This window comes from Lepisosteus oculatus, chromosome 9, assembly GCF_040954835.1.
Source record: "Lepisosteus oculatus isolate fLepOcu1 chromosome 9, fLepOcu1.hap2, whole genome shotgun sequence".
Classification (NCBI taxonomy): domain Eukaryota; kingdom Metazoa; phylum Chordata; class Actinopteri; order Semionotiformes; family Lepisosteidae; genus Lepisosteus; species Lepisosteus oculatus.
The window spans coordinates 46,774,192-46,795,064 of record NC_090704.1 but is presented as its reverse complement, the minus strand read 5'-3'; the positions used below and the strand labels follow the sequence as shown (position 1 = coordinate 46,795,064).

Below are 20,873 nucleotides of genomic sequence, written 5' to 3'. Positions count from 1 at the left end.
AGCTCCCCATGAGTTCAGACCAGCAGTTTGGATCATTTCGTCCTCTGTGGGTTTGACTCTTAAGGCTGGCATTTCTAAAGCATAATGTTGCTGGCTGTTTGTGTTCAAGACTTTTCTTGTCGGACACGCCCACAACGAAATTGCTTGGGCGCTGCACACCTGGGGGATTCAGCAACTCGGGGATCGGCAGAGGGCTGACACTGTGGTCGGAAGACTTGTGAAATTCGCTTTTACAAACGAGCCCTGATTTCCGGTGACGTCTGCGCGGCAGGCTGGAGGGGTCGCCGGGCGGGGGTTGCTTGCGGGTCAGGCCCCAGTGGAGCCCGCGCCCGGCGGGGGCGTCGCTGTGCGCTGACTGCCCTGCTGGTTGGCAGGCCCCGAGGACGTGTCCCAGGAGGAGCTGGAGCAGTGCGCCTGGCAGCCCGGAGAGCCCCTGTACAGCCCCGCCTCCCACCACGCCCCCCCGGTCCCATGGGTGCCCGTCTCCGCTCCGGTCGTCAGAGGCCAGTTTTCCGATGTGGAAAAATAAGGTCGTGTTTGTGCTCCTTCATTCCTTCCTTCTTCAGACGCTTATCTGTTGTTGTTTTTTTTTTTTTTTTAAGGACCACGTCAAGCCTTATCAAGCAGGTGATTATGTTAGTCTGCTTGTTCTTCGTGTGTCCCTTTCGGATTGCAGGCCTGCTTGGAACAGATTTTTTTTTTTTTGCCCGGGGTGTTTGTTTTGTGGCGGGGTGGGGGGGGAAGGTGAAAGTAGAGGTTTTCAGTTTCTGGATCAGCGGTGAGGAGGAGGAGGCTTTGATGATGGTGAAGAACGTCCTGGCGCTGCTGTGCTGTGCAGGCCTGTCCCAGCCCTTCCATCTGCACCCCTAAACCTCTCCCCTCATCTGCACTGCAAACCAGGCTTCTCAGACAGCACGGGGGGCTTTTTATTTTGTTTTCTGTGGAAATGTGGAATGTCTTGACGTTTAACAACCAGGCAAGGAGAAGGGTTACTTGTGAACAGAATATATTCTTACTGCTGTGTTACTGATTTTAGAAAAAGGGTAAAATAGTTACGTTGCGTTCTGCAGAAGTTCAGCGCTGCCTTCTTGACTGCAGTGTTCGATTTTCTTTTGCCTTCTTTTTCTTTTGCCTTATATGTAGTTTGGTTTCTTAGACATATCTTTGCTTAAATATTCGAAGGCTTTGCCAGACCGAGGCCTGTGATTAAACTTGCTGGTTTCCTTGCCTGTTACTCCACCATTTGATCAATAAAGCCGATCTGTTCTCTGGACTGTAGTGGAACAGCTGAGCTCTTCTGTTGGGGTGTTGCACAGTGGTTAGGACTCTGGATTCATAACGGGAAGGCTGTGGGTTCGAATCCCACGTGGGGTACTGCTGCTGTCCCCAATCAACAGACCTCTTCTTTGTCATTTTATGTTCTTTATGACAAATATCAAACTTGAACATAGAACATAAGACAAGTTGCACACTCTAGCTCTTTGGTTTACCAGTAGCTAATTGATCCCAGATTCTCATCCAGCTGTTCCTTGCAGGAAACCAGGGGGTGTCATTTAAATTGGCACAGCTGGGCATCTCAGTCCAGGTCCCCAAACCCCTGTCTGTGTCTCCTGTTCCCAGTTTTAAAAGCACATGCCCGCCCTCTGCTTTGTGTGTCTCTGTGGGTTCTGAAGGAGTCCGCTAGGTTCAACGTGTTGGCGCCCTTGAGGACTCTGCACCAGCACCGCAGAAAGGTTTTAAGTTTAAGTTCTATTTAAATAGGTGTAAGTGTGTTTTTGGGCAGCACAGTTGTGCACAGATTAGCACTGCTGGGTTCAATTTCTGGGGTGCTGTCTGTCTGGAGTTGGTGTGTTTTCACACGGGTTTCCTCCAGCAGTGCAAAGACATGCAGGTAGACTAATTGGCTTCTGGGGGAATTGGCCCTAATGTGAGTGTGTGCAGGTGTGTGTCTGTCCCTCTGTCCTGCGATGGACTGGCGTCCTGTCCAGAGGGCACCCTGCCTGGTGCCCGGCGCTTGCCAGGATAGGCTCCAGCTCCCCCGCAGAGCTGAACTGGACGGCGTGGTTAGAAGATGGACCTTGATTCTTGTTAGGTCCTTGATTCTAGAGTGTCCCACGACCCGGAGCGCTTGTGGATGGCCACGCGCTGCCCTGGAGCCGGTGCGCGTCGACAAAGGCTGTCCTGCCTGCCTCGGTGCCTGGCTCCTCTAGATGGCGCTGTGGGTCTGTGTGCGTGTGCTATAAATATGAGCACCCCCTGGTGACATCACAGCCGGGGTGCTGGTTTCATTAGGATGTTTTTCATTCCAAGGTGTGGTTTTTCCTTTATTTTTTACTGCTTGCTAGGATCCTCAAGCATTGACCATGTCAAACAGGTCAGCAGAAAACCCATGAGGACAGCCATTGTGTGGGTTGAGGTACAGGGTTTCTCTCCTCCCTGACAGTTTGGTGTTTAGCAGTGGATTAATTTTGACAGCCACAGCATTTGAGATGGATAAAAATTACTTAGGGGCAGACTGGAATTTAATTGTAACTGTGTTGGGAGCAAGGTGAATTAATTCATTACTACAACAATAATGAATTAGGGATGGGCCTCTGATACACTCTAGTCTAGTGTTTTTGTCCTTTTGAAGTGCATTTCTAGTTTTTTTCTGTGAAAAACGTCTTTGGCACATGTCTCTCACAGGGGCCAGTACCACAGTGCGAACGCAGTCTCTCCTAGTCCGCAGCGCTCGTTGACGAGGTGTTGAAAATGGTTAGAAAAGAGTTTCCCAGACTCCGCACACTCTCTCCGGACTGCGCAGTGTCTCGGGCCGGCGCTCAGCGTTCAGACACAGGGGGCGGCTGACACAGACATGCAGGTTTCCTCGCCCAGTGTAGAGCAGGCAGCTGCTGGACAGCACAGCCCGCACAGCAGAGACAGTCCTGTTTCTAGCTGAGCTTCGAAAGATGTGGAAGCTGCATTATTTTTCTTGTTTTAAAATGCTAATCTGGCAGTCTTACAGTATTGTAATTGCCGATATTAATGAAACCTGAAATTTTGAAGAGCAGCACGTTTCCAATCTCGTTTCCCAGACTGCAGTGTCTCTGGCTGCCCACAGGGGGGCGCCGGTGTTTGTGAAATGGCCGGTCGTGATCAGAAGCTGCAGCACATTCTCACGGTTTAAATGCTCCGTGAGCTGGTAGCTTCTCGCCCGGAGGGGCTGGCGCTGTGACTCGCAGGGCCTGTTTCAAGACGAATCGGCGGTATTATCCCAAGCCCAGCAGGTTTCAGATGCGCCTTGGGAAGAGTGGAAAAGTTTGAACCCTGATGTGAAGAAGGAGGAAATGCAGTTCATGTTGAAATGCTTCTGCTGTAATTCGCTACAAGTACTTTACCGCCTAAGAGCCGTTCTCTCCTGCTTGAGGTGCTGGCTTTGTGTGTCTCTCGTGGGCCGAGGAGGTCCGGTTGGTTCTGTGCAGCGGGGCCCACGGGCTCTGATGTTAGTCGTGCAGCCCAGCCTCCGAGCTCCGCGTGTCTATGATTGGGTCAGGACCCCGGGCCTGGCCGGGCCCTCTCTCTTGTCTTTCCTCTTTTCCTGTTCTTTCTATGAACACATTTTAAAGCGCTTAATTTTTTTGTCTCAAAGAGAACAAAACATGGCCCCCTCCACCCCACTGTACCCCCCGTCAGACCCTGAAGAGAAGCCCTCGTCTGTGTCGCTGGTCACAGGACCCCTCCTCCAGCACTGACTGGTCAGAACCAGCAGCGAAGTGGAGGAGTTAACCTTTTCCACAGGGGATTGAATATATACACAGCGTACGCTTTTAATTTTTAAATTGACACAAAGGAGCTTGACAATATACAATTCAGAGTCTTAGAGTAGAGTAGTAGAGGAGTTTATTGCCATATGTACACGTACACTGTAGTTCTTAATGGCGCTGATCTCTCGGGACACACAGTACAACAGACAACACCACACACTGTAGACGACCGGAACAATAAATATGTTGTGGAAAAATAAACAAATATGTAGTAGTGAGACGGAGAAAAAAAACTGGTAGACTAACGTGCAGAGTTCAGGTGTGCATTGAGTCTGAGGCCCTGCAGTGAGCTGCTGTTGAGGATGCACACTGCAGTGGGATAGAAGCTGTTCCTGAGTCTAGTGGTCCTTGCTTCAGCAGCGGCACCGCTGGCCAGAGCGCAGGGGCCGGGATGGGTGGGATCCTGGATGAGGGATTGGGCTTCACTGTGACAGCAGACGGTGTGAATCCCACCGATTGATGGTCACTCACATCCTGTGATACCCTGTGCCGTTGCCACAAGCCTCTGTAGTGGGTCTCTGTCAGGCACGATAGTACTGCTGGGCCACACAGTGAGGACGCTAGTGAGGACATTCTTAGTGTTCTGAACCATGCAGACGAGCGTCCCGTCGGACTTGGGTGGAAGAGCCTGTCTGCCACAGGGGGGCTGTGCTGACCGCGTGTGAGGGGTCAGGAGAGGTGGTGCCAGGCGCCAGTGTGCGACTCGGGGCTCAGTTTAAACCCTCTGCACGCGTGTACTGCGGAGAGCTGCTGATTGAAGCAGTCGAATAATGTGCAAGTACTGCAGTTTAAACCTGCCCAGAATTTCGCTTTCGTACTTGGTGTCAGACATGTCTCCTGAGTGAACTGGTTCCCTGGGACGCCAGCAGCCATGACTGGAGTGTTCAAACGACAAAAAGAGGGAGAGGCATCGCTGACAAACCACTAGATTTGGATAGGATTTAGTGACCTGAATACAGCAGTAAAAATATCTTGGCTCCGTGCGCTGCTCTGTCTGTGCAGCGGCAAACAGTTTTGGGGGTTTCCGTGCCTGCTGATGTGGGCTCCAGGTTATTCAGTCCTGGGAAAGTCTGGGTGTTTCTGGGCTGAACGTTTGAGAACGGCTGCGCTCTCCTTCCTTCAGTTGCAGGGCTTCAGCAGGCCTGCGTACCGGCGAGCACCACCCTGCAGCCTGCGGGCGTCCCTCTGCAACGAGCTGCTGCCCTGCCTCTGCGGCGCCGCCCTCGCAGGATCAAAGCAGCCTCAGCTCCGTCCTGTCCCCCCCCCCACCGAGCGTCGGTGGGCGAGGCAGGAGCGCCCTGTGCGCCGGCACTCTGTCTGCGCCTTGGTGTCAGCGATCAGTCCCCGGGGCGGGATCTGTCCTTTCATTTTCGGCACTGAAACACTGTAACCTGTCCCTTCCCCACCTCTTCCTGGGTGGCTCATCTTCACGTGTGGCGCTGGGGCTGCAGGGTCAGTGTGTCCGCAGGGGTCCAGTCCTGGTCCCGGAGGGTCAGTGTGTCTGCAGGGGGTCCAGTCCTGGTCCTGCAGGGTCAGTGTGTCTGAAGGGGTCCAGTCCTGGTCCTGCAGGGTCAGTGTGTCCGCAGGGGGTCCAGTCCTGGTCCCGCAGGGTCAGTGTGTCTGAAGGGGTCCAGTCCTGGTCCCGCAGGGTCAGTGTGTCTGAAGGGGTCCAGTCCTGGTCCTGCAGGGTCAGTGTGTCCGCAGGGGGTCCAGTCCTGGTCCCGCAGGGTCAGTGTGTCTGAAGGGGTCCAGTCCTGGTCCCGCAGGGTCAGTGTGTCTGAAGGGGTCCAGTCCTGGTCCCGCAGGGTCAGTGTGTCTGAAGGGGTCCAGTCCTGGTCCCGCAGGGTCAGTGTGTCTGCAGGGGGTCCAGTCCTGGTCATACAGGGTCAGTGTGTCCGCAGGGGGTCCAGTCCTGGTCATACAGGGTCAGTGTGTCTGCAGGTTCGAAGGTTTCCCTTGGGCTGTTTTAATGTTTGGGCGTTTGTAGGTGTGAGACTCAGTTGAAGCCTGAGAAGGAAAGCTCTTGGCTCTGCCCCAGTTTCTCACTGGCTCGGGAAAGCTTTCTTCTTCTGCTGGCGAGGACAGGGTTGGACCTCAGGAGTCTGTTTGGTACCACCTTCCAGCACCACCTTCATGCCAGGCAGGGTACGTCTGCGAAAGACGTCTCCCAGCAGTACTGCTCCACATTCCCAGGAAGGGCTACCAGCCTGCGGAAGCCTTGTTCTGGACCAGACCGTTCCACAGCTTCACAGCATGGTGGCCTTGACAGTGTGCTGGCCCTGAGCCGTCCTCTGGGCAGTGGCTGAGAGCTGCTGAGAGGAAGGGATCCTCACAACTTGGATGGGAGTCATTTGAATGGAATTTTATGGTACAGTGACTGATTATACTTACTGGATGTTGAAACTGATGTAGGTGCTGTAGCCCCCACACTCATGCAGACCTGCCTCACCACATACTGTATATAATATCAAATGTACATGTGATAAATGAACTCTGTAATAATGTACCACAAAGTTATTGCCTGGAGGGGGGGCAGTTGGCCCTGGAACCTCCAGAAGTTTATTATCTCCCATTGGGGGGGGTATTTTCCTCTGCTCTGTACCAACACAGTGTACTGTTCCTCTTTTGGCAATGGCAGCCCTAATCTGGCAATCTGTGTCCAAGTGCTGATTGTCACATGGGTGTGACCGCATGGTTGTCGCGCACTTCGGCTCCCAGCAGGAGGCGCTCTGTTCTGCTCTCCTGGTTCGCCTGCGGGGGGTGGGTCTCGTTGAGGCCCAGGCTGTGCGGGGGAGAAGTGTGATTTGTGGGAGACCCCCCACTGGCTTCTTGCTTGCCTTCACCAGCCGGGTTCGAGACGCGCCCCTTCTTCAGGCTGCGTGAAGCACAGCACGGGCCCAGGCTCAGTTTCTTTGTTCCAAAGGGAAGGATCAAAACTAAGAGGTCCTGCTCTATCTTTCTCAGAAATGTCATTGTGGAACACAGAGGCATGGAATCAATTAGTCCCACCTTGAAGCACTTTTCATTATTCGGTTGTGCAGAAACTTTGGAGCTGCAAATGCTTGTCCTGCATCTTATTTAACCTGCGTTTCACTGGCTCCCTTGTGTGGAGATGAGCTTGAAAAATGAGACCTACAGCTAAGACAGCCAGTGGCAGAGTGCAGCAGTCCCACAGGCGGTGTCGAGAGGAGATCCGAGCTGTGAACAGAGACGCAGACACTCGCACCCACACGCAGAGCTGTCTTCAGCCACAGACGTGATGGAGCTGAAATGACAGTTACTAAAAGCAGGCACGTTTCAAGCTGACGAGCTCTGTAGTTTTCTTTTAAGTGTGGCCAGCGCTTATATAAACCGTTTTTTTTTTAAAGCAGAGTTAAAGTGAGTTGTAAATCTCCCACTGCTCCCCGTGTCCCAGCTCGGATCGGAGAGATGATCCACATGTTCGCGTTTGGCTCTCAGTTCGGCCTCAGCAGCCAGTGCCAGCTATCCCAGTTCTGAGAAGCAAAGGCATTACGTTACAAGAAAAATAAAATGAAATTTGGCAATAATTCCTCGTGCTTGACAGAAATGCGCGACCTATTCTCTCCTAGTCGGGATTCTAGCAGGGTTAATTCTTTATATGAATTTCATGCTGACAGACTGCACAAAGATCTTTACAGGAGACATAGACATTAATTTAGATGTGGACTTGTGATGCTAAGACTTTCTGGAAAACTAAATGCACTATTGAAAATCTTAATTTAGAGAATTACTCTCGGAAGGGATCCTGCAGTGCAGCATGGACCCACACACACAAAACAGCTGTAATGCAGATCCCGGTCCTCGAGTCTCATGACGTTTATTTTATATTAGTAGATGAAGTCAAGCTGTGTGTCGGCTCAGTCCAGTAATGACAAGGAGTGCGGTAATTGAGACCCCTGGTATCGGCTGTCGCTGTCACTGGACTGGTCATCCCTGCAGGGTGATGCATCAGGGACTCAGTCCGCTCTCCTGCCTCCTGCTTCTGCCCTGAAGCACGTCCCCCGTCTCAAGGAAGGTTATTCTGCTGTCTGTGACATTGGGGACTCTGGATAGTGGCCGTCCCTCTGTCTGTGACATTGGGGACACTGGATAGTGGCCGTCCCTCTGTCTGTGGCATTGGGGACACTGGATAGTGGCCGTCCCTCTGTCTGTGGCATTGGGGACACTGGATAGTGGCCGTCCCTCTGTCTGTGGCATTGGGGACTCTGGATAGTGGCCGTCCCTCTGTCTGTCATCTCTCTCGGGTCCTCTCGGCTCTTCCTGTGCAGTCTTTGGGTCCCCTGGTCATGACCCTGAGAGCTTGTGAGGGCGCTGTGTTGTCTGCAGATGGCCTCCCTCTGAAAGTGCTTGTTTGCCCCGGAAGTTCAAAAGCAGTTCCTGCTTTCAGCCGTTTTTTTCCATCGCTGCGGCGTCGCCGCTCTGCTCCCAAGACCTGCCGGCCTCCTGCCCCATGTCCTCCACCACAATCCGGGGCTCTTTTTCCACCTGTGCGGTTCAGCCTCTGTCAGTGGACGTGCTGGACACCCTGTAATTTCTGCACACCTGGCCGGTTTAGGGTTCTCTGGTCACCTGGCAAGTTCTCCGGGGTCTCGGAGCAGCCTGACTGTAATCGGATCTCTCTGTATCTGCTGATCCAGCTCCAGTCCCATGGATTCGGAGCAAGGCTGCGCTGGTAAGAACTTCCGGGAAGCCGGAGACCGTCCTCGAGTTAGAAGGATCGAGTTTCTCCAAATTTAAGAGAGAAAATAGATCGGCTTCTCTAAATCTGTCCCCTGGCACCTGTCCATGAAGTGTAAAGGTACACATGGCTGAAACTGAGAGGGGCTGTCTGGCATTGTCGTCCAAGCCCTCCTGCCATGAAGAGGGCAACAGGCGACCGGGAGATTTTAAAGAGGCGTAAAGCGGGGTTTCTGCTCCACAAGTCTTCATGTGACCAGTATCTGAGTTAATTTGAATTCATGCAAAATGCATTATGGACTTCAGAGGCAGGCGGCGCACAGAGGGAGTATACGTTTCCCTTTGTTACAGCTCGCCAGCTGCCATCGATCTCTCTCTCTTTTTTTAAAGCTTGAAAAATCGAATGCCCAGTAGAATATTTCACCGAGAGCCTCCTTCGGCAGTCTGCAGGCACATTCATTCGCCGTCTCGGGGCCTCGAGACTGCTGCATAACTCACTGTCAGGAGGGAAATAAAGTCTGATGGAAAAGCGTGTGCGGATGTGTGTATTTCTTCTTCGCGTTTAGTTTTGCACCAAGGGGCAGTCGAAGTTAAAGATAAATCCCACGCTGAGACAGGGTTTGGCTTGTAGGTTTGAATTCGGACGTTTCGCAGGAAGTCTTCGGCGCGGCAGGTCGGCTGTGTGTCCGAGTACCGAGCTGCGGCTCCTGGGCCGGCGGCGGAGGGGAAGGGTGGCGGGGAAGCCGGTGTGGCTCTTGCCCGGCGCGGGTGATGGCCCGCCGCAGTGCGCTCGCCGGGGGGTTCACCACATGGCACCTTCTCCCTGCATCCGGCCGCGGGTCCGTCTGCGCCGGTCTCAAAATCTGTTCCCCCTATTGCGCGTGTTCTTTTAGCCCTCACAGGCCAGTGCGCGGTTCTTCCCCACTGCGCAGGATTGTAGCATGTTGACGAGAGCAGGCTGCTCCTACTTGGTGACATTTTAGTTCTATGTTTTTTTTTAATACAGTATATGTGTATAACAGTTACCATCAACAGGCAGATAAACTCTCGCCTCCGTACTGAAATGTTCTCTTTTCTGAAAGTGGCTCGGACGGGGCCGTACAGAAGGCCGACAGGCCAATCAGAGCGGAGCTCTCCTGTTGCCGAGCGACCCTCCTGCCCCTGCCCCTGCCCCGGTGCCAGGAGTGCTGACATCAGCAGCAGCCGGCCCCGCCGAGAGCGCCGCTGAGCGATGCGCGCAATGTGTCGAGCACCGGGGGCCGCGCTGGCCTCGGCATTCCTGCCCGGCGACATCATCGGGATCATTCCCCGCCAGCGTGGAGAGGGCTCGGGTTGCTCCGGCGCTCCGCTCCTCGGGGCGCCCCCTGCTCCGTGAGCCAGATCGCTCTGAGGGGGCGGGGCTGCGGCGTGTGGGAGCACTGCTGGTGCCTCCTTCCCTCCCTGCACTTCCACAGGTGCCCAGGCGAGACTCCCCGCCCTCACGCCCCCTCGCCTGACAGACACACCTGGCAGAGAGAAGGAAACGCAGGGGATGTTGAGGTGTGATCTGGGCTTTGTTCTGTGATCTGGGCTTTGTTCTGTGATCTGGGCTTTGCCCCCTCTTGGCGATGGCAGACAGCCTCTGGGAGACGGGTGCTGCTCGGTGCAGATCTGTGGGTGCAGCGGAGCAGGAGGACACCCAGTGAAACTGCTGCCGAATCCCTGCAGAGCGGCAGGTGGGAACCATGGACATGTACCTTATTATATATATTATATTTGTAAGGCGGGCGCTAGAAAAAATCTCTCCTTTCATCACATGAGCATCTCAACAGACTGCTCCGGGTCTTCTTTATGTACAGCAGGGCTCCCTGACCATGTTCTGGGCTGGGTTGGGCTGAGCCTTGCCTCGCCTGGTTCCGTCCCGTGGCTCTGATGGGTTAGATAAGATAAGATCACTTTATTAGCCCTATACAATTTCTTGCATTCGGAATTTGTCTTTTCGCAGACCCCAGCTCGCTCTCCATGAGACACAGACAGGGAGAGAGAAGCTGGGGGTCAGAGCGCAGGGTCAGCCGTTTATACAGCGCCCCTGGAGCAGTTGGGGTGAAGGGCCTTGTTCAGGGGCCCAACGGAGTAGGATTCCTCTTCTGGCTGTGGGATTCGAACCGGCAACCTTCCAGCCACAGGCGCAGATCCTGAGCCCCAGAGCCACCGCCCTGCCGCCTAGCAGGGGGGTTTCCACTCACACCCCCCTGCTAACGCACCCGGCCGCCTGCTTCGCCTCTCGCAATGCAATATTCATTTCAGCTCGTTCTTGCGCTCCCCGATATTCCAGTTTAAATATTGCCTGTGCAGCCGGGACGGAAATAAGATTGCACGGCGTGATTGGAATGATCCTGGCGGAAGCTAGCGGCGCGCGCGGCGTCCCGGGGACGTGATGGATCCGGGAGCCCGGCGGCTCTTAACGGCCCTGCTAATGGCCTCGCTCCAGCACCAGCGGCCCATTCATCCTGGCGGCCGTCACATTAGTGCGGCGGCAGCAGGGAAGGCAGTGTCTGTCAGCCCTGGAACGGCCAGGCAGGCTTTTAATATTTAACCATCCCTTCACTGCTCCTCCGGCTTGATGAAACTCCTGCCTCTCTGAGCGCAGATTCCCAGCTCCCCCGTCGGGTCTCCCCGTTCCCGGTCTGCCGAGAGTCTTCTCCGCTGCGAAGATTTTCCCCCTGCTGGGGGAGGCCGGTCTGTCGCATCGGTGTTCCGGGGGTCCGCGCCCCCCCCCAGCCGCTGGCACGACACAAGTTTTATAGGGGCTTCAGCTTTTCCGGTGGGGCGGGGGCGCAGAAGGGCTTTCAAGATGAACCAGGAGGCCTTGGTGTTCCCGGAGGCAGCTTGCTGTGGTTCGAAACGGTTCGTTCCTGCTGCTGCTCCGAGACAGGCGGGAGGTAGGGAGGCCCGTCTGGGCTGTGGAGCCTCCGGCCTCGCAGGCAGGGCTGCCCCTGCCCTCTCCTGCCCTCTCCTGATGGGGCCGTGGGGAACACCAGCAGGCCCGAACCCTCGGCAGCACATCGGCCGTCACAGGCGAGGAGCGCCGCGTGCTCGGGTTCGTCAACACAACTCCTGCGGCGGGACATTTCGGGAGAGGTCCACTTCCCGTTAGTCCAGTCCACGCAAGCTTCAGTTTTTATTTACAAAAACATCTTTCAGATTGTCGTTTTCTGCCGCTTCGCCATTTTGATCCTGTTTTTCTGTGCTGAAGGACAGTTGGTCGTTCTGCCGTTGTCCACAGTGTAGAAACAGCGACGGCTACAGCCCCAGCTCGGATACAGACACAGCTGGACGGCGTGAGGCCGATGCCCATCCCATTCCAGTGAATCGACATTCAGGACCTTTCAGTTTCAAGAGCTTTTGTTTTTGCTTAAGTTCTCTCTATTCAATAGGTGGGTAAATTATAACTAATATGTTTTATATATGAACAGTGATACAGAAAAAAACAGTAAAATTGCATTTATCATTTTTTTATCAGTTGGAATAAAAAAATAAATGGTCATCGCTGTGACAGTCCGCATGGCTAATTATTGTCCCACGTTGTGGTCAACAGCGATGATTGGCACGCGAGGGACTGAGCTCTGTGGTCAGCGCTGCAGGAACGTGTTTCTCGTGCTGCTGCTTGTGCGTGTACCAGCCCGGGTGTCTGGTTACAGCTGGCTGGCTTGGCGGGCCCCCGGTACGTCTCGGTACCGGCCACACGAGGCTGGTGCCTTCAACATCCTCCTTCCTGCTGGGACTTCTTGAGTGGAGAGGCAGTCTGCTTTATAGGGGAGGGAAGGGAAAATCAAAGAAGAATCGAACTTCACGGACGTTTTAATCAGCAGAGTGTTTGGATTCTGGGGTCCGTGTGATGCGGTTGCAGAGCCACATGGCTTTTTGAAAAGCAGAGGGGGGGGGAGCCCAGCAGAGGCTGGCATCCACAGGGGCTACACCCCGGCCATATTGATCTTGTTATCTGCAGGGCTGCTCACCAGAAGGGCTCTGGGTCGGAGGCTGTGAAAGAGACTCTTGTGTTGCTCTGACTCACTGCTGCCTGAGCGCTGGGGGTCTTCCGGCTGATGTGGTTAAGCCATTAGAAGCTAGCTTGTTGTCCTGTGATGCTAGGATTGCCTTAGGATTGCATCAAAGATGCGGATTAAGATTAAGAAATGTGTGACTGTGTAACCGCGGAATGGAAAAATGTTTTAATAGTACCAAACGTTGTTCTGCTAAAAGCAGGGTTTTTCTGGAGCTGCAAACAAAAGACCAGAGCTGACGCACAGAGCCCTCCAAATTTATGTATACCCCCGATGAAACAGGAATGGTACACATCAATTAACAGACAGATTTTCAGACTGGATTTTGTGCAAAACAAAATCTGAAAATGTTGTAGAATAATGTTAATAGCATTGCACAAGACGTGCTAAGTAATGTTTTTCATAAATTCCGGAAAACATGAGGGTCGCCCATTTATTCCTACCCATGTAGTTAGTATTTAGTAAATCCTCCTCTGGAAGGGCTTACACTGACTAGATGCCTCCTGTAGTGTAGTAAGAGGTCCTGGCACTTCAGAGCAGAAATTTGTGAACATTCCTCTGTCCTTCAGACCCTTTGATTCATGTCAGTGATCTGATGTCTTCACTTAGAATCATAAATGTTCAGTTGAACTGAGGTCTGGAGATTGAGATGGCCAATCAAGAGGATTTATTTTGTGTTCAGTTAACCATTCATTTTTTATTTGGATGTATGCTTAAATCATTGTCATGCTGGAATGCCCATTTTCGGCCAAGCTCAAGCTTCTTGGCATAAAGAAACGGGCGTCTGGCATGATTGTCCTGGTATGTGTGGAAGGTCATGATTTCCCTTGTCTTGACAAGGGCTCCAGGAAAAACAGACACCAAAACATAATTGAGCCCCACAGTATTTCACAGTGGGCAAGAGGGGTTTCTCAACACGAGCTCCCTCTTTCTAAATCCAAACATGACTCAGCATACAGACAGCACACCTGCTGGATATACAGTTGCCTCCCAATCCACTCGTTTCACAGCCACCACACCAGTAGCCTTCAAGTTCTCAGAATGGTCACTGCAATAGGAAGAGGGGTCAGCTTGTGGAGCTCAGTGGCTGTTTGCCTTCACAGAGCTCTCTGACCTTGATCATGATGATCCTGCTACTACTGAATGTTTTCTATGTATGACCTCATTTTATACCCATGGTGTCAAGGAAACCTTCAGAGTCCTGTCGATAGTCCTGTGGGCTTCTATTGCCCTTCCAAAGAGCGGAATGTTGCTGTAGTTTTGTTTTTGTTAAGATGCATGTGAAGGAATACTTAGGGGTGCAAATAAGTATGATCCTCTCGTTGTATGGAATGAAATTATTTTTGATAGAAAAATAACTTTGCTCTGTGCCATGCTATTATCATTACAGTATAACATTATTCATTTTTTTTAAGTGAGACATTACCCAGTCTGTACCGCGTTCTGCTCTATGATGTTTTTGGTCCTGTTTTATGTGGGTGATGAAAAGATCTGGAGAGCACTGTACCATGATAGTCGAGTCACAATTGTAGCTGAACTTTGCAAGGGCAGAAATGTATTTTTTGATAATATGCTAAAAAGACACCTTAGAACTTCATACAGCTGCCTTTGCATGTGTACTTTCTGACCCTCTGTGTGTCAAAAACACATAAAGCAGCAGTTTGAAGTCTGGATGGGGCATATACTACGCTCGGACATTGCACAGCGCTTGACCATTATTACTGCTCGGCCAGTGAAAACATCACAGGTGTTCTGTACCTACTTTAAAAACCAGAAAAAGAAACTCCAAACCACATGATAGTTTCATTGTTTCATGTTTAAAAGGCGATGTCGAGTGCCGACTGTCAGAAGAGTGTGAACTCTTCACTTAATCCCGGTCTTGAGCTCCTTGAACTATAAACACCCAAAGCATTTGTCATGTTATTTCAAAACCATCTGACTGGAGAGTGCTAATGTAGCTATTTTAAGATGCTGGCAGAAACTTCTGCTGCTGGCGGACCCCTGGAAGAAGGGCTTAGCAGACCCCCGGGACCCGCTGTGCCTGTCTGAGGCCTGGAGGCTGTGTGGGTCACAGGTCAGCGGGGAAAGGAATTCTCCGACTCTTGCAAAACACGGGCTGGTACCCCAGACACCCCCGCCGGCGGGCGGGGGACAGGCTGATGCAACGCTTGCACTCCTACCCTCTTTTGTCATGTGCTTCTCCTCCACAGCCTGGATTTTTATATCGGCTTTTCTGTGCCACCCGCACAGAATGCACCAGTGTGTTTTCCTACCCCGGATTTTGGAGCTGGATCTGGATTTAGGGGGAAAGATCATTTTTACCCTTTTGGTTTTCGGGGCCTCGGTTCCCCTGCTCCTTTGTGTCATTAATTTCCCACAGTTCAGCGCTCCGGGCGAGGAGCAAAACTGAGAGCCCGGTTTTCCCCCACATACTGTACGTGTGGACTACATGCCAGTTTTTGTTTGTGAGCGTCTGTGTCAGGCCCTGCACAAAGCCAGATGGCCAGGTGCTGTGGTGGGCGGGTGTTGCCCCATGTGTCCAGTCTGCCCATTTTAATGCAACAGACAGGAAAGGTGTTCAGGTGCAGAACTGTATTTCCTCCCTGTGCATGGAGTCTGCTGTCACAGACCACACGCTCTGCACACAGGTGCGCCCAAAATTAGCCATTGTAAAGTCAGATTTGTTTTTAGTTTTTTACTTGAAAGTACCAAATGTGGTGACTATTATTATTATTATTATTATTATTATTATTATTATTATTATTACTTTATATACTGAACTGACAGGCCTTACTGGTGCAAGCATCAGTAGTTTGAGCAGAGAGCAGTGCAGGAAACAGAACCGCAGGACGCAGTGTTTACATTGTCCCCCCTGGCCTGTTTCACCTTCAGAGCTGGAACTAAAGAAACTCCTTCCGTGTGCCTCTGCAAACAGTTACTGGCTCCCTGCGACCTCCGGAGTTCGCGACGCTCTTGCGACTGTTTCGTCATTGACGTCTCTTTTTCGAACTTGGCCAGAGATTCGTGTGTCAGGTGAGGTGTTCCAGGGAGCGGAAAGGGTGCAGCCGGCCAGCGTCCTGTCCACGGGGAATAGATTTAAACCCGGGAAAGTGGGTTTATGGTCGGGCTTCCGAGGAATGGCAGTGTGGGGTAGAAAGGGGCTGAGATGTGCAGCGTGACGACTGGCACATGAGACATGTCCGTTGGGTGCTGTGACTTCTCCAGCTGACTGAGCACTTTGCCCGCTGTCTCAGTAACAGTCCTGAGGCAGGGTTTCACAGTGCAGCCCTTGGGGACAAGAGTGTGTTTGAATGGTGCTCCCTTTGCGCTGCTGAGACCTCACAGCCGCTCTCCCGGCCCATTGACACCAGTCTCGGGCATCGGGCCGGTCCCACTCCGTGAAGGACCGGTTTCCTGCTCAGCGCTGTAATGAGTCCTGCATGTGCTGAATAAGCTGTTCTTTAGATCCCTGTGAAAAGGTTAAATGAGACATCAGTAGCTGCCTGGTTCCTTGTGCCTCCCAGGGCAGCAGTGAGCTTGTGCTGGCAGTGAGTAACTCGGCAAAAATGTGAATTTCAGTCGTGTTGGCTCCGACAGCGCCTCGTCTGACCTCCTGCTTTCAGACCCAGCGCGCAGCACGCCTGCAGCTGCAGGGCTCTCATCCCCCTGTTGTCCTGCTCTCAGAATATTTGTGTCTGGTCGATTTCGATAGGAATTTTATGAGCCTGTTTACACGTCCGTTGCGCTCGAGAAGGGCGTGGCGGTGTGCAGCTGCGAGCGTGAGAGACGAGAGGGGAACCATGTGATTTGTCTGTTCCGCTCTGCGAGTGTTTGGAGAGGGGCTCGGGGTGTTTCTCGGGGGTGAGACGTTCACCCCGGGTGACCCAAGCGTCTGCAGCCCAGTGAGAGTGGTTCCTGAGTTACAGGCGGGGCGGGGGGAGATACCGCTAGGTTTGGGGTGGCAGAGTCCCGTGACTCACTCACTCGTCTTCACCATGGGGGATCAGGGCGTTCTCAGCGTGACTCAGCCGCGCTCTCCCCGCCCGCGGCGTCAGGTCATTCGTTAATGGCAGACCGCGAGGAAGCACGGGCGGGGTCGGCACATCAGAGACGCGAACGCAGTCGTTCGTCCCAGAGAGACTCGACGCCAAGCACCGCACCGGGCTGGAAGGAGAGCTTTTCAGAAACACGTCGAGAAAAGGTCCTCTCTGCCGGAAGCCGTTTATCTTTATTTCTTTTCTGCCCACGTTTGTTTTTGAGGAAACCTGCACTTCGCCTTCATGCCCTGTGAAGAGTGGAATTTCCGCCGAGCCTGTCACGCCCCCGTCGGGGGAGCGGCGGCCTCCTCCATGTCTCCGTCACGCTGTTGCCGTGCAACCCCTCCAGCTCTGAGGCCTGGGGGAGGCAGCCTGGCATTCCTGGGCTCACTGCCCCCCGCGCTGGCCGGCCTTTTATCAGGACGGTTTCTTGTGGAGCGCAGGTCTCTCATGGAGCTGTAAATCATCGGCGAAGGTGCTTTCGGCAGGCTGGCCCTCGTTAGCAGAGGGAGCTGTCGGCCACGATCTTCGGCAGTGCCTAGCAGGGTCAGGCCTCCTGTGTCTCATGGCAGCTGAGCTGCACAGCTCAAGGCCCAGGGCCTCCCAGCGGAACGGCCTGCCTTCCTGAGAAACCAGCGCACGAGTACCTGCAGTCCGGCTCGTTGCGCTGGGTGAGAAGGATTTAAACACTAGATGACAAGTTTCTCGGGTGTTCAGCATGAGCAGGGTCCGTCATTCCTGTCTGTCTGCACCATGGTCACATCTCCCCCCCCAGCCCCCCCGACAGGGCCGGGGCAGGGCTGCTCCCCGTCGTGTGTCTTGCCCGTGGTGACCAGTCCAGCGCTGGACGAGTGGACAGCAGAGGTCCAAGCCTGTCGCCCGGCTCTTCCTTCAGCAGCCTTTCTGGCTCCTCTTGCTTATGAGTTTGTAGCGTCATGTAGGGAGCACAGAGTGATACTGCTTAATATTATCATTGCTGATTAAATCTTACAGTAACTACAGCTTTAGTGGGATCAGAATAACAGTTTAAAAACGAGAGGCCACATTTATTACTGATAAATGATCAGCTCCTGTCTCTCATTTTAAATCGCAGTTTGATCTGTTTGATCAGGCTCGGTGTCTGCTTGTGAAACACTTAGAATATTAAAATAACCTCCTCTGCCTCCTGCACAGAGATCGGAAAGACTGGTTTGGTGACATTTAAAACATATTTAAATAACTCCTCGATGCATGGATAAAAGGACCCAAATTACCCCTGAGAGATGATCGTTCAGTCAGGTTTGTTCTTTCTCACCAGTCAAACGAGACGCCCAGATCCTAGCAGAGCCTCAATCAGGAGACGCGGGACATTGTTCCCTTGCAGACCGCTGCTCAGAAAGGCTCCCAGTGCGCGTCTGCCTGTGGTGGACTGGCGTCCCGGCCAGGGTGTAACCCTCCTTGCGCCCGTTGCCTGCCAGGATAGGCTCCAGCTCCTCCGCGACCCGGAATTGGAAAAATTGTTCGGCAAATGGATGGGATGGGGTTGGTTTGGCACAGTGTTGGTCTTCTACCGTGTAGCAGTTTAAAGCCCAAAGGGGTCAGGGGTCAGGGGTCAGGGGTCAGCTTCAGGCTGCTGGCTCGTGGCGTGGTTCAGAGTTCGGTCCAGGCTGTGACCCTGAGGGCCAGCATCGGTCCTTCTGGTGTGACAGCTGTGCGTGGAACACCAGGAACAGTCGGGAGAAGATCGCTCAGGGTCGTGCTTCTTGGCCTGCTGTTCCAGGGCCACCCAGGAGGGGGCAGGAGTGCAGCACTGTACCCTCCCCCACTGGCCCGTCATGCCAGCAGCCACTGTTGCTCCTGCTGTTGTCACAGTGGCAGCTCTGAGATGAGAGGCGCACGCTTTGTTCAGTTTGATGCGTACACTCGGCAGTCTGCATTTGATCTGAGGACAGCGCCTGTTTTAAATTGTAAATGTGGATTTCGGAGCAGTTAACGCATTTAGAATATGAGTTATTAAATGATTCTTGTCTATGCTCGCATGAAGTTTGAAGGAAACTGGAGGATACCGTAGAGTAGAAATGTCAACTAACAGTGAAAGGTTATTAATTTCAATACAGTATGTAAAAACACAAGGACGGAAATACAAAATGTTAAAAAATATTTAGACAGTTTCATGTGTGTTAAGTAACTGCTTTGAAATATTACCACACTGCTATAATGCAACAGCTGTTGTTAAATCGAAAGCTTAAATTTCATGTATTTGGGAAAAGAATGAGAGGGTTGCCTCTCATTCTGTGAAAACTAGATTTATCAGTAAAAAAAAAAATATTTAATGGACGCTGGAAAGAAATCTGAAATTCCAACACCTCTTAAACCTTTCTGGACCAGGTCTTAAAACACCCATCACCGGAGGCAGTATGTGACCCCGGCTGTCTCCACGCTTCTTGTCTTCAGAGTGAGGTCTGTGTTCCTGATGTTGTGTTTAGTGGTGTTTAGTCATTGATCCTGTGTAGCTGGAACAGAGCAAAAACAAATTGCACAGGTTCTAAGATCAGTTATTTGCTGCAAGGACAACACAGTACACTTTCAAACTGTAAAAACATGACAGATTTCAAGTTTAGACCAAGATTTATATTCTCTGCAATGTCCAGCGTGAGGCGGGCCTTGTAGATGTAGTCTCCAATGAAAGTGGCTTTTCTTCTGATTTCTGCTTTAGTTTTCTTGTATTGCTGGATGGCTCGCAGGTCAGGTCAGGCATGCGGCCTGTTGCACTCTGTCTCCCCCCTGCTCCTCTGATGTTGGCACTAGCGGAGGGGAATCACAAACAAGGAGTGTCTGGATGCTTTGAAATCCTCCACAGTCCCAGCTGAGCGATGAATAATTCCTGATCCAGGGCGTTGCCGCTGGCCGGCAGTGTGATCCCACTCTCTTCCTTGGCTCCGCGCACAGCGCTGACATGGAACAATAGAGCTGTGAAGGAGCAGGGTTATTCCTGGCGCAGTCAGAGAGGTCAGCCCCTGCTCCTGCCCCCACTGGCCCTCCACTGTGTCTCCTGAGCCTTTTCACGTCTGCCCCTGGCCCACCATCATTGTATCAGCGATGAGCCTCAGGATAGCACCCCTCTCGTTGGCTATCAGTACACCTGAGGGCTCTGAGGTCCTGCTCAAATGTCCTCCCAGGGTCTCTGGGAGATGACCTGCCCTGACCGATCGTGCACGCAATCTGCAGAAAAACACCATCAGAAACATGTTCCAGGCACACATGTAGTAATTGAACCTTTTATTACTTACGTAAAATCAAGTAATATAGAAAACTAAGAAAATTTAAAAGCACACATGATGCAGGCGCACCCAATCCCTGTCTTTTCCTATAAACTCTCTTTCTGTGACAGTCATTGGACGCGTCGGGGTTGTTTCCGAACTGAATCAGCTGAATTTCAATGGAAGGCTTCCCCGTACGTTCTGCAGTTCTAGCATTTCTTTCTTCTATTCAGATTTGTGAGCTTTCGCTGGGTTAGCAAGCAGAAAGTGTCAAAGTCCCACTGTGGTGGAAGCAGTTATCAGGTCGTTGGCACAGCCCTTCTGAAGGCACCTCCGGTCACAGGGCCCCCGTGCCTGCAGGAGCCCCGCAGGTCCTGAGCCCAGAGACCAGGGTGCAGCTGATGGACCACACTCCTGTGGTGGGGGGTCAGCAAGCGGCGGTGCTGCCCCCGAGGAAACCTGCGCACGTGGGGGGCCGATCAGCCCGGAGTCCAGGGGAGAGCAGGAGCTCATATGCCTGTGACGGGGGCAGAGGGGAGCAGGGACTCTGTTCTTTGTGTTTCAGCCCCCCTGTGCTCTGTTCCTCTCTGGAAGCTCAGCAGCAGCGGCAGCAGCAGCAGTTTCGGGGCCTGTCTCCTTCCAGCCTCCTCCTCCGCTGTCCGGCACCTGTGATGTCTGGGTGGCCCCTGAACCGGGACGGACCCGATGGCTCCCAGCTCGTTACTGTGGCCAAGGAGTCCCAGCTCCTGCGCTGCTGCGCTGCTGTGAGCGGGCCACCCTGACTGTTCAGACCCCACCTGGTGAACCTTTGACATGTTGTTTTCATCAAGGAAATCAGCTTTGACTTTTAGTAATATTTACGTTTTTATTGTCCAAGCACTGTTCATTTATGCAGGGGGCGGTACTCGGTGCAGCAAGCACTACAAAGAGGAGTCTTTGAACAGATCTCTGAGTGCAGGTGGCTGTGCTTTAAATGTGCAGGCAGTTCTCTTGGCACGAGAATTTCTCAGATGTTAAACACAGTTTCTGTGCTTATGCTTAGAACAGAACTGG

The 20,873-nt window shown here is 52.7% G+C and overlaps 1 protein-coding gene across 2 annotated transcripts in view; it reads left to right on the top strand.

Annotated features, from left to right (window-relative positions):
- The window catches only part of LOC138241300 (coordinator of PRMT5 and differentiation stimulator-like), a 38,375-nt gene that overhangs the window by 3,395 nt on the left and 14,107 nt on the right, over window positions 1–20,873 (top strand). The window contains exon 4 of one of the 2 annotated variants that reach the window (XM_069194664.1): window positions 375–530. In XM_069194664.1, the coding sequence (XP_069050765.1) occupies window positions 375–529 (155 nt within the window). In that variant the 3' untranslated portion in view covers window position 530. Of the gene's footprint in view, window positions 1–374; window positions 1,274–20,873 lie in introns of those variants that run through there. The other variant, XM_069194663.1, reaches the window with a different exon arrangement.